General features: G+C 43.8%; 1 protein-coding gene across 3 annotated transcripts in view; it reads left to right on the plus strand.

The window, feature by feature from the left end:
- The first annotated feature begins 1144 nt into the window (after nucleotides 1–1144).
- The window catches only part of anks1b (ankyrin repeat and sterile alpha motif domain containing 1B), a 104839-nt gene continuing 90994 nt past the window's right edge, over nucleotides 1145–14989 (plus strand). For all 3 annotated transcript variants that reach the window (XM_058078413.1, XM_058078408.1, XM_058078409.1), the window contains exon 1: nucleotides 1145–1287. In XM_058078413.1, the coding sequence (XP_057934396.1) occupies nucleotides 1157–1287 (131 nt within the window). In that variant the 5' untranslated portion in view covers nucleotides 1145–1156. The remainder of the gene's footprint in view (nucleotides 1288–14989) is intronic.

Below are 14989 nucleotides of genomic sequence, written 5' to 3' on the forward strand. Positions count from 1 at the left end.
TTTAAACGACAGCAGGAGCCTGTTGACGCCAGCATGGTTTAACTGCGCATGCGCGTCCCATCTTCCCCACATTGAGCGTCGAGCTGCTCCTGTTTTGTTTTTCACTTTTTATTTTTTATTTTTGGAGGAATCGAACAAAAGGCACGGTCTCCTGTGGCTGCTGGACGTTGACCATCATCACCACCACCACCACCACCACCATTCTCCACGCCCAGCCTCCAAAAATGAAGTCAAGACAAGGGCGGGAAGTCACAGCTAGTGCTTTCAAAATAAACGTCAGCTCGTTGCTAAATGCAGTCAAAATTGGATGATACGTGAATGAAGGGTGGCGTTGACGTGTTGTGATGCATATCGTCAACCGGAAGCTTGATGGTCGCTTCAGGTGAGTCTAAACGAGGCATTTGTGTCCAAATATTATTCAGGAAGTAGAGAGGCTAACAGTTTACTTCTTACGTATTGCTGAATCGTTCTGTATTGTGATGTGTCGTCTGTCTAGAGCAAAAGCTAGCAAAGCGTACTGTGGCTTTAAATAAGAATATGAGGAAATACGCTGTAATGTATGTAGAACAGGTTTATTTCTCGTTCATGTCTGTAGCATTAAACATCCGGGTATGTTTTATTTTGAAGGTGAAAACCGGCGTTTCTGTATCTTCTTCAAGCTAGCATGACACGTGTCTGCACGCAGGGGCACCGGCCAGTGCGGAAGGTTCGTGTGACACAAGCCGGACTAGGGAGCCTCTTCCCGGGGACAGAACAGGCACCACCTCCAGCCTGCCATCCCCCAGACCGGATCAGAGAGGAGGCAGAAGGACTTTGTGGTTTTATTTTGTCTTCGCAGCGCTTCTCTTGAACCTCAAGGAGACACCGGAGCTGCTCGAGCTTGACGCCGGCGAGCGGTGCACGCCTGGGGGGGTGTTGCTGCTGCTGCTGGTGGTGGTGGTGGTGGTGGTGGAGCCTTGCACCTGGATGAGCGGGGAGTACCGTGACACCGTGGGACGTGCTCCTCTGCAGCATCCGTGCAGGCAGCAGCACCATGCATGGCGAGGAACCCCACTCCTTTGATGCTTCCACGGTGAAGCGAGCTTGAACGCGGGGGGAAAGGGGTTTGATTTATGGAAGATTGTGGTCATCGCTGGGCCGTCGTCGTGTGTCCGGGATGGGGAAGGAGCAGGAGCTGCTGGAGGCTGCCCGCACTGGGAACGTGGCCGTGGTGGACAAGCTGCTCAGCGGCAAGAGAGGCATCCTGGGCTCGGGCTCTGGTTCTATTCCTTTGCCCAACCTGCTGAGGTAAGCCGGTTCTGATTCTGGTTCTGGTTCTGGTTGCATAGTCATGAGTCACATTTGTGATGACATAAAGTTAGCTTTAATGTGTTGCTTTGGTCATCACATAGAAGAAGTCCAACCTAGGAACCAAGATGGGTCCCGTACTTAGTTTTACCTGAGAAGGTCTTGTTCTTTCATGCCTCTTGGACCACAATAGATCATACCTGGACTGGAACCTCAAAGAGAAGCACCAAAGCATGTTTGGGGTGATTTGTTGACCCCCCTCCCGCCCCTGCAGCCTCTCCTCCTCTGCCGCCGGCTTGGTGATTATGAGATCAAAGCCGGGGCACCCGAAGGCCCCCGGGGCAAGGGGGCACTCCCAGGCTACCTGATGGGCCCTTACACATTTAGTGTGAGTTTACGCTGCTTAGCTACTTTTTACACTTTTATTTTACAACCTGGGACTTTTATTTTGAAGTTGAGAAGTAATATGAGGTGGTAGGTTTTTGCCGGATCTTTGAAGTCTTTTTTCATGTCTTGAGGTCGTAGTGGACGGGGGCGGGACCTCCATCATCGTCCAAAGTCCCTTGATTTGTCGCAGAACCTAGAAGAAACCGATGTTGAAAATCCGCAGAGGTTTGGTCCCGAACACATGGGTGGAGGGCCACCCATGTGACGCTAATACCGGCAATGTTAGCTTACTGGGAATCGATGCATACTTTTCCCGTCTTAAGGCCTCTGAGCCACTGGCAGCATTCCTGAGTCATGAGGTTCCTCTTTTGGCTGAAGGGAAAGCTGACAAGAGGGACTTGAACTCGCGCACACACACACACACAGGATGCAGAGAAGATGATCTGCTAGCGATGACGTGCTGACTTTGTGGCGTGGAAAATGGATACGGGATGATGTCACGGCTGGTTGGGAAGGGTCATTCCCATTTCCTGTGGTACTTGACCTCACCGCGGACCTTTTTGGGGTTGAAACCCTTTGCGTCTTTTTGATGGTACTTCCTGTTTGGTGTGTGAAATAACAGGAAGTGATGTGTCATTGAGGCACTATGATGTAGTTTGTATGCTAATAATTGCAGGTGGCTAATCATTAGCGTTGTTGGTTGCACCCAGAAAGGTAGTTTAGGGTGACACGCCGTGTGTGTGTGTGTGTGTGTGTGTGTGTGTGTCGCTCGTGATGATGTTCATTCATTACCTCTTCCTCACGCTCAAACGGAATGACTCATCACACGCCGCAGATGGTAGTCTCTCTTCTCGCGTTCAGGGGAAAGCCCGACTTGTTTTTTTTTTTTTCGCTTCTTTTATGTGATGCTCACTTTCAGTTCCCTCCTTCTCCTCCTCCTCCTCCTCCTTTGCAAACAAACAACCTTTAAGTGACTCCCGAGAGGAGACCCGCGCCCGGTTCTCCTGTACCGCCTGCTCTAATTGGCGTTCTCGCAGATGCTATCCTCCTTCCTCACACGTGTTAAAAAAAAAAAAAAAAAAAATCAACAACATCAATGTCACCAAACTTTAATAATGATTTGGAGTGCATGAGAAAGTGGTAAGCAAACAGTAGCTGTCACACAGCAGCGTCGCAACCTCATCGACCTGATTAGAGGAAGCGGCTCATGATACTTTAAATACAACTTGTGTGGAGTTAATTAAAAAAAAAACAGGCGGGTTGCCTACAGCCACAGCTGATAATGGTTTTGACTGATTAGAGTGATAAATAGGAAGTGGAAAGGAAACCGTAGCTTTCACACAGCAGCATCGCAACCTGATTAGAGGAAGCGGCTCATGATACTTTAAATACAACTTGTGTGGAGTTAATTAAAAAAAAAAGCCCCACAAAAACAGGCGGGTTGCCTACAGCCACAGTTGATAATGTTTTTGACTGATTAGAGTGATAAATAGGAAGTGGTAAGGAAACCGTAGCTTTCACACAGCAGAATCGCAACCTGATTAGAGGAAGCGGCTCATGATACTTTTAAATACAACTTGTGTAAAAACGGGTGGGTTGCCTACAGCCACAGCTGATAATGTTTTTGACTGATTAGCGTGATAAATAGTACGTGGAAAGGAAACCGTAGCTTTCACACAGCAGCATCGCAACCAGGAAGCGGCGCATGGTGCTTTAAATACAACTTGTGTAAAAACGGGTGGGTTGCCTACAGCCACAGCTGATAATGTTTTTGATTGATTAGTGTGATAAATAGAAAGTGGAAAGGAAGCCGTAGCTTTCACACAACAGCATCGCAACCAGGAAGCGGCTCATGATGCTTTAAATACAACTTGTCTAAAAATGGGTGGGTTGCCTACAGCCACAGCTGATAATGTTTTTGATTGATTAGTGTGATAAATAGAAAGTGGAAAGGAAGCCGTAGCTTTCACACAGCAGCATCGCAACCCGATTAGAGGAAGCGGCTCATGATACTTTCAATACAACTTGTGTAAAAACGGGTGGGTTGCCTACAGCCACAGCTGATAATGTTTTTGATTGATTAGCGTGATAAATAGTACGTGGAAAGGAAACCGTAGCTTTCACACAGCAGCATCGCAACCAGGAAGCGGCTCATGATACTTTAAATACAACTTGTGTAAAAACAGGTGGGTTGCCTACAGCCACAGCTGATAATGTTTTTGACTGATTAGAGTGAAAAATAGAAAGTGGAAAGGAAACCGTAGCTTTCACACAGCAGCATCGCAACCTGATTTGAGGAAGCGGCTCATGATACTTTAAATACAACTTGTGTAAAAGTGGGTGGGTTGCCTACAGCCACAGCTGATAATGGTTTTTGACTGATTAGAGTGATAAATAGAAAGTGGAAAGGAAACCGTAGCTTTCACACAGCAGCATCGCAACCAGGAAGCGGCTCATGATGCTTTAAATACAACTTGTGTAAAAACGGGTGGGTTGCCTACAGCCACAGCTGATAATGTTTTTGACTGATTTAGAGACTCTGGCGGTTCTTTGCTTTTGTAGACCGGACGCCCGGGCGTCTTCACATAGGATGACGAGGGAATCCCGGCAACGCTGCACGCGTACGTGATGACGAGGCGGCCTTTTTTTTCTTACGTTACGAAACGCGACGCGGCGAATATAAATAAACGCAGACGATCCCGGACATACGAGCCTCGTCAAGTGAAGTTGTCAGTCGCCGCAGCTTGGGTTGTAAAAAATGTAAGGTTTACGATTTTGCATGCGGCCATCGCATTGGAGCTTGATTGATGCCCCCCCCCCGGCCCCTCCCACCACCGAGAAGTGAATTACCTTGAGCTGACAGCATCACTCCACACACACACATTGGAGTAGCTACTAACAAGGATGCTAATGTTGCGTTACGAGCTAAACCCACGTTTTGATGGAAGATACTCCAAAGTGTTTTTTTTTTTTTTTTTTTTAAGGTGCTTCCCCAATCTGGGCTGGTGATGAAATATGAGCGGAATTAATCTTTTTTTTTAAAAAGACACATGAAATATTCATGGGCTCCTTAACCGCTGAATGACAAATGGAGCGTAGATCATCTTCACCCGTGCTTCACCCGCTTTGCCGCCATTGTGGGACCCCCGCCTGCAGCCTGACGTTATTGTGTGTGAGGAAAAAATATTGTTAGGATTTCCATTCCCGGCAAACGGAAGATTAAACCGCGCATCGTTGTTGCCGCGTCGGGCCGCAAAGAAATGATGCTAATCAGACGTGATGCGTTCGTTTACAGTGTGGTCGTTAGGAATTGAATTATCTAGCTTACGTAGCTTCCGTTTGGTAGTCAATGGTTTCTCAGGCCTTCGGGCGTCGCTGGAGGGTGTAATTCAACTTCTTTGCTGCCTCAACGGGCTGCGGGACGGATTCGAATGTGCTCTTTTCATCTTGGAGTTGTACCGTGTACTCATTTCTCGAAGCTTCAGACCCATTCATGCTGATTTTATTGGGAAAAAAACTGCTTTTCTTAGTACTGATACCCGTCTATGCTGCGAATACTCATGTACTTTGATTTAAATCCGATGTTTTCATCTGGTATACTCGTATTTATCATCAAACGATCACTATTTTGGACATACTTAGTTTGGTTAGATGATCAACCGAGGTTAGCTCACTGCTTCAGACCCGTCATATTGATTTTAATGGTGAAAAAAAATGCTTTTCTTAGTACTGATACCCGTCTATGCTGCGAATACTCATGTACTTTGATTTAAATCAGATGTTTTTATCTGGTATACTCGTATTTATCATCAAACGATCACTATTTTGGACATACTTAGTTTGGTTAGATGATCAACCGAGGTTAGCTCAAAGCTTCAGACCCGTCCTATTGATTTTAATGGTGGAAAAACTTGCGTTCCTTAATACTGATACCCGTCTATGCTACAGATACTCATGTACTTTTTATTTAAATCAGATGTTTTCATCTGGTATACTCATATTTGTCATCAACAATCACTATTTCGGAAATACTTAGTTTGGTTAAATGATGGAACAAGGTTAGCTTAAAGCTTCAGACCCGTCATGTCGATTTTAATGGTGGTAAAACCTGCTTTCCTTAGTACTGATAGTACAGATGTGCTTAGGCTGGACTTACTTAGTTTGGTTACATGATGGAACAAGGTTAGCTCAAAGCTTCAGACCCGTCATATTGATTTTAATGGTGGAAAAACATGCTTTCCTTAGTACTGATACCCGTCTATGCTACAGATACTCATGTACTTTTTATTTAAATCAGATGTTTTCATCTGGTATACTCGTATTTGTCATCAACAATCACTATTTCGGACATACTTAGTTTGGTTAAATGATGGAACAAGGTCAGCTCAAAGCTTCAGACCCGTCAGACTGATTTTTTTCCGTTGATGCTGTACTGTTATGTACTGTACTGTTATGAAAACGAGGTGTCTGATCTGGTACATGTACTGTATACTCGTATTTGTCATCAACAACGGAACAAGGTTAGCCTGAAGCTTCAGGTGTTGCTGCCTAAACGGGCTGCTGGACAGATCCAACTCAGGTGTTTCGATGTTTATTTTGATTGTTAGCAGGGTCATATTTCTCATTAAGAAATCACAGCATTTGTTTTTTTTACACTTCATACCCGTCTGATTTGTACTTTCTGTACAAATGTTCACATGCTGGTCCATCTGTTGGATGTTTTTGTCTTGAAAGACTCTGGGCTCTTTGCTGCCTGACTCAACGGGGAGACACTGGCGCTCAGATGAAGTCAGGTGTTGCTGCCTAAACGGGCTGCTGGACAGATGCAACTCAGGTGTTTGATGTTTATTTTTGATTGTTAGCAGGCTCATATTTCTCATTAAGAAATCACAGCATTTGTTTTCTTACACTTGTTTGCTGCCTAAACGGGCTGCGGGACAGATCCAACTCAGTTGTTTCGATGTTTATTTGTTTATTTGTTATTGTTAGCAGGCTAATATTTCTCAGAAATATGAAATCACGGCGTTTGTTTTCTTACACTTCATACCCGTCTGATTTTGTACTTTCTGTACAAATCTGTACAAATGTTCACATGCTGGTCCATCTGTTGGATGTTTTTTGTCTTGAAAGACTCTGGGCTCTTTGCTGCCTGACTCAACGGGGAGACACTGGCGCTCCTGAGTAAGCATTCTTCAGGCAGGCCCCCCCCGCCACCCACCCCCGGGGACCCCCCCACAGGCTTCAGCTTCTACACTTGCACACCCACGTACGTCCTTCCATCGTCCTACCTTCTGCCTTTTCTACTCCTCGCCTGCCTTGACTGGGCTATTGTTTAGGAATTCCTTATCTAGCCAGTAGGATTGGGGGCGGGGGGCGGGAGGGGTTCGGTATGGGAGGGGTGGCAATTACCTTCCCGATAACAAGTGCGTTCCAGATCTTCTGCCCGACAGCTCTTTCATTCATCTTCTTGCTTCTCCACGCTATTTACTTTCCATAAAAACTTTATTGACAACACCGTTGCGTGAAGTCACGGCGATGTTCATGTCGTCGTGGCGACGCCCTACTCGCCTGAAGATGCATGAATGGGCTTTCTCTCGATTGATTGATTGGATTTTTTCGTTTTGGGTGTTTAAGGTCCTTATAAGGGCGCTTCCATGTCTAGGGGGTCATGTTAAAAACCGTATTTCGAAGGTTGCTCTCATTCCGGAAATATTTGACTTCTAAATAAGGAATGCCATTTCACGGAACGCGGCGAGTCACGGTCGGGTCTGGAACCAATGAAGCGCAATCCACGAGGGGGTTACTGTGATTTACGGCATCACCTTGACTCCCATCACCCGCCCTGGCGGCATCCCAGCCGAGTCGCCGCCGCCGCCGTGCGAGCCCGTCTCGTCGTCCGTCCCTGAGGGGGCGGGGACGTTTGGACTTGGGTCAATGTTGGCTCCGCCATCAGCGGTGTCGAAATGTGCGGCATCATGTTTGAGACCTGATGATGTCTGCTTTGTTTACTAGTTCAGATTTCACCAAAAGCTTCGAAAACAGACTTTTGAAGAGCACACTGGCCACACGGACACAGAACCAGACCCGACTACAGAACATCAGAGATGGTGAAGTCCTCTGGAAGTCTTTGGAGGACGTTTCCCAGCTCATTTGTTGCCGTTAATAAAACGCTGTTAGCTTGCCAGGATTGAAATGACTCCATTTAGCGCTTCTGTTCTTCTGGCTGCGGTCCACAACGGGCGGCGTCTTGTGCTACCGGGGGTCACGACCTCTCTAATGAGCAGTTTGTTTGTTGACTGTGATGTTGGCGAGCAGCTCTTGTGTTTTTGTTTTTTTTAGGGCCCTCTGTTCTCTTACCTCCAGGCGATGACTCGGCACATTTATCTGTGTAATCCCTGTGGTTCTTTGTTTCGTGTCAGCGCAGAAGTTTAAAGCCCCGTCGTCACCTTCACGCCCTACTTGGAGCGCTTAGCATTCTTAGCATGCTAACCTTAGCGTACTTAAACACTTAGCGCTATTATGCTAGGTGTTAACATGATGATGTTGGCAAACATGAGCATTTTTATAAACACTTAGCGCTATTATGCTAGGTGTTGACATGCCGATGTTAGCAAACATGAGCATTTTTATAAACACTTTGTGCTATTATGCTAGGTGTTAACATGCCAATGTTAGCATGTTAGCAAACATGAGCATTTTTAGAAACACTTAACTCCTAGCATAATAGTGCTAAGTGTTTATAAAAATGCTCATGTTCGCTAACATGCTAACATTGGCATGTTAACTCCTAGCATAATAGCGCTAACATGCCGATGTTGGCATGTTAGCAAACATGAGCATTTTTATAAACACTTAGCGCTATTATGCTAGGTGTTAACATGCCCATGTTAGCAAACTTGAGCATTTTTATAAACACTTAGCCCTATTATGCTAGGTGTTAACATGTCGATGTTAGCAAACATGAGCATTTTTATAAACACTTAGCGCTATTATGCTCGGTGTTAACATGCCGATGTTAGCATGTTAGCAAACAGGAGCATTTTTATAAACACTTGGTGCTATTATGCTAGGTGTTAAAATGCTGATGTTAGCATGTTGGCAAACATGAGCATTTTTAGCCTACATTTTTAGACTAAACATATAAACACTTAGCGCTATTATGCTAGGTGTTAACATGCCGATGTTAGCATGTTAGCAAACATGAGCATTTTTAGCCTACATTTTTAGACTAAACATATAAACACTTAGCAATCATGCTAGGTGTTAACATGCTGATGTTAGCATGTTAGCATGTTAAACATGAGCATTTTTAGCCTACATTTTTAGATTAGATTAGATTAAACATATAAATGCTTAACGCTGTTATGCTAGGTGTTGGCATGCTAACGTTAGCATTTTATTGTCTTTAAAGCACTTTGAATCACTTTGTATATAAATTGTGCTATAAATAAACTAGCATGGCCATTGTTAGCATGATAACTGTAGCATATGCGCATTTTGTAGCTGTGTAGCATGGTAAAATTAGCATTGTTAGCATAGTAGCATTTTTTTTGCTGTTTTTATTCATTTTGACATTGGCCGACACGGACTGGGACTGTAGCGCTGACGAGGGACTGAGGCCGCCTGTAGCTTATGGACACGTTGCTATGTATAGTCGCCATTTTTCGATGTATTTTGCAAATTGTAGCTTCCTGTTGCTGTTTCATAGAAAGTAGGCTGGTGTGTTTTTGTTGCTTGAAATGCTTGTTAATATTTTAAAACCATCTGGGGGGAAAACAGCATCTTTATCAGATTAGTTCTGTGCTGCAGGCTGGAGAAATTCAAATCCTCCTCCTCCTCCTGCCTTGGCTCGCTGCTCTGTCACACTCCTCCTCCTCTTACTCCTCCTTTTCCTCCTCCTCCTCCTCCACGCTCTCCGTGTCACTCTGTCATCCGAGGCCCTCCAGCATCTGCCTGCTACTGATAACGCCACCGAGGGGTTTGGACGTCTCCAGTTTAACCTGCAAGTGTTAGCGTATGGTAGCTTGTGTGTGAGCAGAGCTGCAGTTTGCTGATATTCTTTTAGCGAAAGTACGTTTGCTGATATTGTTTTAGCGTGGCTACCGCTGACAGCAACCGTTTAATCAAAAAATTGTTGAATTTGCATCCATTTAAATGGACAGTAATGTAATGTAATGTAATGTAATGTAATGTAATGTAATGTAATGTAATGTGCATTCCAGGCCAGCGGGAGGCAGTATCACGTTATTAAGAAACATGACGCCCATCAACGAGTCTTCTGACTCTCCTTGTTGACGTTTTCTATGCTACATTTGCGTCAGCGGCCCTTTCAGTGTCAAGCAGCCCAGGAGTTAACATGCCGATGTTAGCATGTTAGCAAACATGAGCATTCTTATAAACACTTAGCACTATTATGCTAGGTGTTAACATGCCAATGTTAGCAAACATGAGCATTTTTATAAACACTTTGCGCTATTATGCTAGGTGTTAACATGGCGATGTTAGCATGTTGGCAAACATGAGCATTTTTAGCCTACATTTTTAGACTAAACATATAAACACTTAGCGCTATAATGCTAGGTGTTAACATGCCCATGTTAGCATGTTAGCAAACATGAGCATTTTTAGCCTACATTTTTAGACTAAACATGTAAACGCTTAGCGCTGTTGTGCTAGGTGTTAACATGTCAATGTTAGCAAAAACATGAGCATTTTTATAAACACTTAGCACTATTATGCTAGGTGTTAACATGCCTATGTTAGCATGTTAGCAAACATGAGCATTTTTATAAACACTTAGCACTATTATGCTAGGTTTTACCATGCCCATGTTAGCATGTTATCAAACATGAGCATTTTTAGCCTACATTTTTAGACTAAACATATAAACACATAGCGCTATTATGCTAGGTTTTAACATGCCCATGTTAGCATGTTAGCAAACATGAGCATTTTTAGCCTACATTTTTAGACTAAACATGTAAACGCTTAGCGCTGTTGTGCTAGGTGTTAACATGTCAATGTTAGCAAAAACATGAGCATTTTTATAAACACTTAGCACTATTATGCTAGGTGTTAACATGCCAATGTTAGCATGTTAGCAAACATGAGCATTTTTATAAACACTTAGCACTATTATGCTAGGTGTTAACATGCCGATGTCAGCGTGTTAGCAAACATGAGCATTTTTAGCCTACATTTTTAGACAAACATATAAACACTTAATGCTATAATGCTAGGTGTTAACATGCCGATGTTAGCAAAAACATGAGCATTTTTATAAACACTTAGCACTATTATGCTAGGTGTTAACATTACAATGTTAGCATGTTAGCAAACATGAGCGTTTTCATAAACACTTAGCACTATTATGCTAGGTGTTAACATGCCGATGTCAGCGTGTTAGCAAACATGAGCATTTTTAGCCTACATTTTTAGACAAACATATAAACATATAAACGCTATAATGCTAGGTGTTAACATGTCAATATTAGCAAAAACATGAGCATTTTTATAAACACTTAGCACTATTATGCTAGGTGTTAACATTACAACGTTAGCATGTTGGCAAACATGAGCATTTTTAAACTAAACATATAAACACTTGGCGCTATTATGCTAGGTGTTAACATGCCGATGTTAGCATGTTAGCAAACATGAGCATTTTTATAAACACTTAGCGCTATTATGCTAGGTGTTAACATGCCGATGTTAGCATGTTAGCAAACATGAGCATTTCTATAAACGCATAGCGCTATTATGCTAGGTGTCATGTAACATGTCAATGTTAGCAAAAACATGAGCATTTTATAAACACTTAGCGCTATTATGCTAGGTGTTAACATGTCAATGTTAGCAAAAACATGAGCATTTTTAGCCTACATTTTCAGACTAAACATATAAACACTTAGCGCAACGTAACGTCAGCGGCCCTTTCCGTGTCAAGCAGCCCATCCACTTCCTGTATTTCACGTGAAGCCGCCGTGAAGCCGCCATACGCTCCAGCAGCGGAGGAGCGCGCGTCACGTGGCAGCGAGCCAAGCTGTTGGGCCTTCGCGCACTCGCATCGTTCTGTTAGTCCGCAGCCTCACGCTGACTTGACATTTGGTCCCGCTGGCGCAATTCCTCTTCGCACAGACGCTGCTGTTTATTGAGCCAGGATTGAATTACGCCGGATTTAAACCCCATTGCCATAAATGCGGCATTCCGGCGCTCCATACGAAGCGGGTCAGCAGCATCCATACGTTCCTGCATCTTTCATGATGAGCCTTCCTCGCCTGCGTGGGAGACGTTTGTGTGCTGCCGCTTCTCCCGACGTCCACCCCTTTTTTTCCACAGAGTTGCTCCGCCGTTAATCGGAGCGGGCAGCAAGCGAGCAAGGAAGCACGGAGCGCTCCAGGGCCGTCACTTAGACAGGCGGGTGGGAACGACACCAGCGAGGATGTGTGACAAGGCGGCAAGGGGGGAAACACCCCACGGGACGCTTTTTCATCAGCAGTTGATTTTCATCTGCTGATGTTGGCTGGGAATACTCCGGAAACTCCGGAATACTCGCTGTATAAAACTCACAAAATGAATAGTTAGAACATGATAATAGCCTGGTGGGATTCTAACGTCCATCTTTCTTTTGGGAATCTTTCAAAATCATTAGACGGCAAAGGCAACATCGTCGTGAACTTTCATCTCGTATGACAGAACATCGAACTTCTTGACGGGATTTGGTGCAGAAGCACAACAGGAAGCGGCGAAGCTGCATCTAATGTTGCGTGCTTGTCTTCCGATTGTTTTTTATGCTAATGCTAAGTGATGTTTGCTAACATGCTAACATTGGCATGTTAACACCTAGCATAATCGTGCTAAGCATTTATATGTTTAGTCAAAAAAATGTAGGCTAAAAATGCTCATGTTTGCCAACATGCTAACATCGGCATGTTAACACCTAGCATAATAGTGCTAAGTGTTTATAAAAATGCTCATGTTTGCCAACATGCTAACATCGGTATGTTAACACCTAGCATAATAGTGCTAAGCATTTATATGTTTAGTCAAAAAAATGTAGGCTAAAAATGCTCATGTTTGCCAACATGCTAACATCGGCATGTTAACACCTAGCATAATAGTGCTAAGTGTTTATAAAAATGCTCATGTTTGCCAACATGCTAACATCAGCATGTTAACACCTAGCATAATAGCGCTAAGCGTTTATATGTTTAGTCAAAAAATGTAGGCTAAAAATGCTCATGTTTGCCAACATGCTAACATCGGTATGTTAACACCTAGCATAATAGTGCTAAGCATTTATATGTTTAGTCTAAAATGTAGGCTAAAAATGCTCATGTTTGCCAACATGCTAACATCGGCATGTTAACACCTAGCATAATAGTGCTAAGTGTTTATAAAAATGCTCATGTTTGCTAACATTGGCATGTTAACACCTCGCATAATAGTGCTAAATGTTTATAAAAATGTTCATGTTTGCTAACATCGGTATGTTAACACCTAGCATAATAGCGCTAAGCATTTATATGTTTAGTCTAAAAATATAGGCTAAAAATGCTCATGTTTGCCAACATGCTAAGATTGGCATGTTAAGATAAGATAGCATAATAGTGCTAAATGTTTATAAAAATGCTCATGTTTGCTAACATCGGCATGTTAACACCTAGCATAATAGCGCTAAGGTTTTATATGTTTAGTCTAAAAATATAGGCTAAAAATGCTCATGTTTGCCAACATGCTAAGATCGGCATGTTAACACCTAGCATAATAGTGCTAAATATTTATAAAAATGTTCATGTTTGCTAACATCGGTATGTTAACACCTAGCATAATAGCGCTAAGCGTTTATATGTTTAGTCAAAAAATGTAGGCTAGAAATGCTCATGTTTGCTAACATGCTAACATTGATATGTTAACACCTAGCATAATAATGCTAAGCATTTATATGTTTAGTCAAAAAATGTAGGCTAAAAATGCTAATGTTTGCCGGTTTCCTCTAGCTGAGTTTTAGCGAAGCCCCGGAACGCCAAACGGTTTGATTAACGGGCGCAACACGACGCCAGTCTTTTGTCTTCTGGCCTGGCTCCCATAACTGTCATGGACGCCCCTGATGCGTGCCGGGAGCGGTGGCGTTGTCATTAGAGGTCGTAAGTCAGCCTCGGCGTGCCGCAACGAGCCCGCGCGTGCCGCCGGTTTGTTTACGAGCTGCGGGCGACGGCTTCCCTTCCATCTGCACTTGACTTCACAACGCCGTCTATTTATAGGCTCGGACTTCAAATGGAGTTATCTTTTGCATTCCTGACATTTTCTCTCGGTTGTGGCCTCTGAAGGCGGCATTTTAGGAAGCGCTCGGACACGTGGTCCCGCAGATTGGGGGACATGGCGAGCATCCCGGCACGTGAAGCGTGTTGTCGCATCTTCAGGAAAAGGCTGCTGCGCTAGCATTTGTCGCTAATTCACCCCAGGACAGTCGGTTTCCATGGTGATGCATGCCACTTGACACCTTCCCCCCTTTCCTTTTTGTTTTAGTTGTCTGAAATAATGCTACGCTAGCGTGCTATGCTAGCGCCGGTGCCGCTGTAGCCGGTGTTGTTTACATGCGGCGAGCCATGGAGGCCCTTCCACGCCATATATGGCCATGCGCTGCTCTTCTATGACTGGGCTGGTGCCAAACACACACTGAGGACTAAGTTCAAGAGAATTCCCACATAGTTTAGCTCTGGAACCGGACGGAACGACGGAACAGTGAACTTCATTTGTTGCATAAACACACCTGGAAGGGACGAAAAAACTTATTTAAAATAGCTGTTGTTATCATTTCATCCATGTTTTCCAGTTATCCTCAATGGTGGTGGTAACTTTAATCCAAAATGATGGAACAACGAACTTCTTGAAGGGATTTGGGGCATAAGCACACCTGGAGGTGAGAGAAAATGTACTTAAGGTAGCCGCTGTAATGGTTTAATTCTGTTTGCTTGTCTTCCACCGCTAACTTTAATCCCAAAAACGATGGAACAATGAACTTCTTCATTTGTTGCATAAACACACCTGGAAGGGACGAAAAAACGTATTTAAAATAGCTGTTGTGATCATTTCATCCATGTTTTCCAGTTATCCTCAATGGTACTGGTAACTTTAATCCAAAATGATGGAACAACGAACTTCTTGCAGGGATTTGGGGCACACCTAGAAATGACCAAAATCTATTTAAATGCTTTGTGTCTAATGCTGCTTGATTATCTGCAAATTATCCGCACTGGTAACTTTAATCCCAAAAATAAGGGAACAATGAACATCATGAAGGGATTGGAGCATT

Source organism: Doryrhamphus excisus, chromosome 7 (genome assembly GCF_030265055.1).
Source record: "Doryrhamphus excisus isolate RoL2022-K1 chromosome 7, RoL_Dexc_1.0, whole genome shotgun sequence".
Taxonomy (NCBI): Eukaryota; Metazoa; Chordata; class Actinopteri; order Syngnathiformes; family Syngnathidae; genus Doryrhamphus; species Doryrhamphus excisus.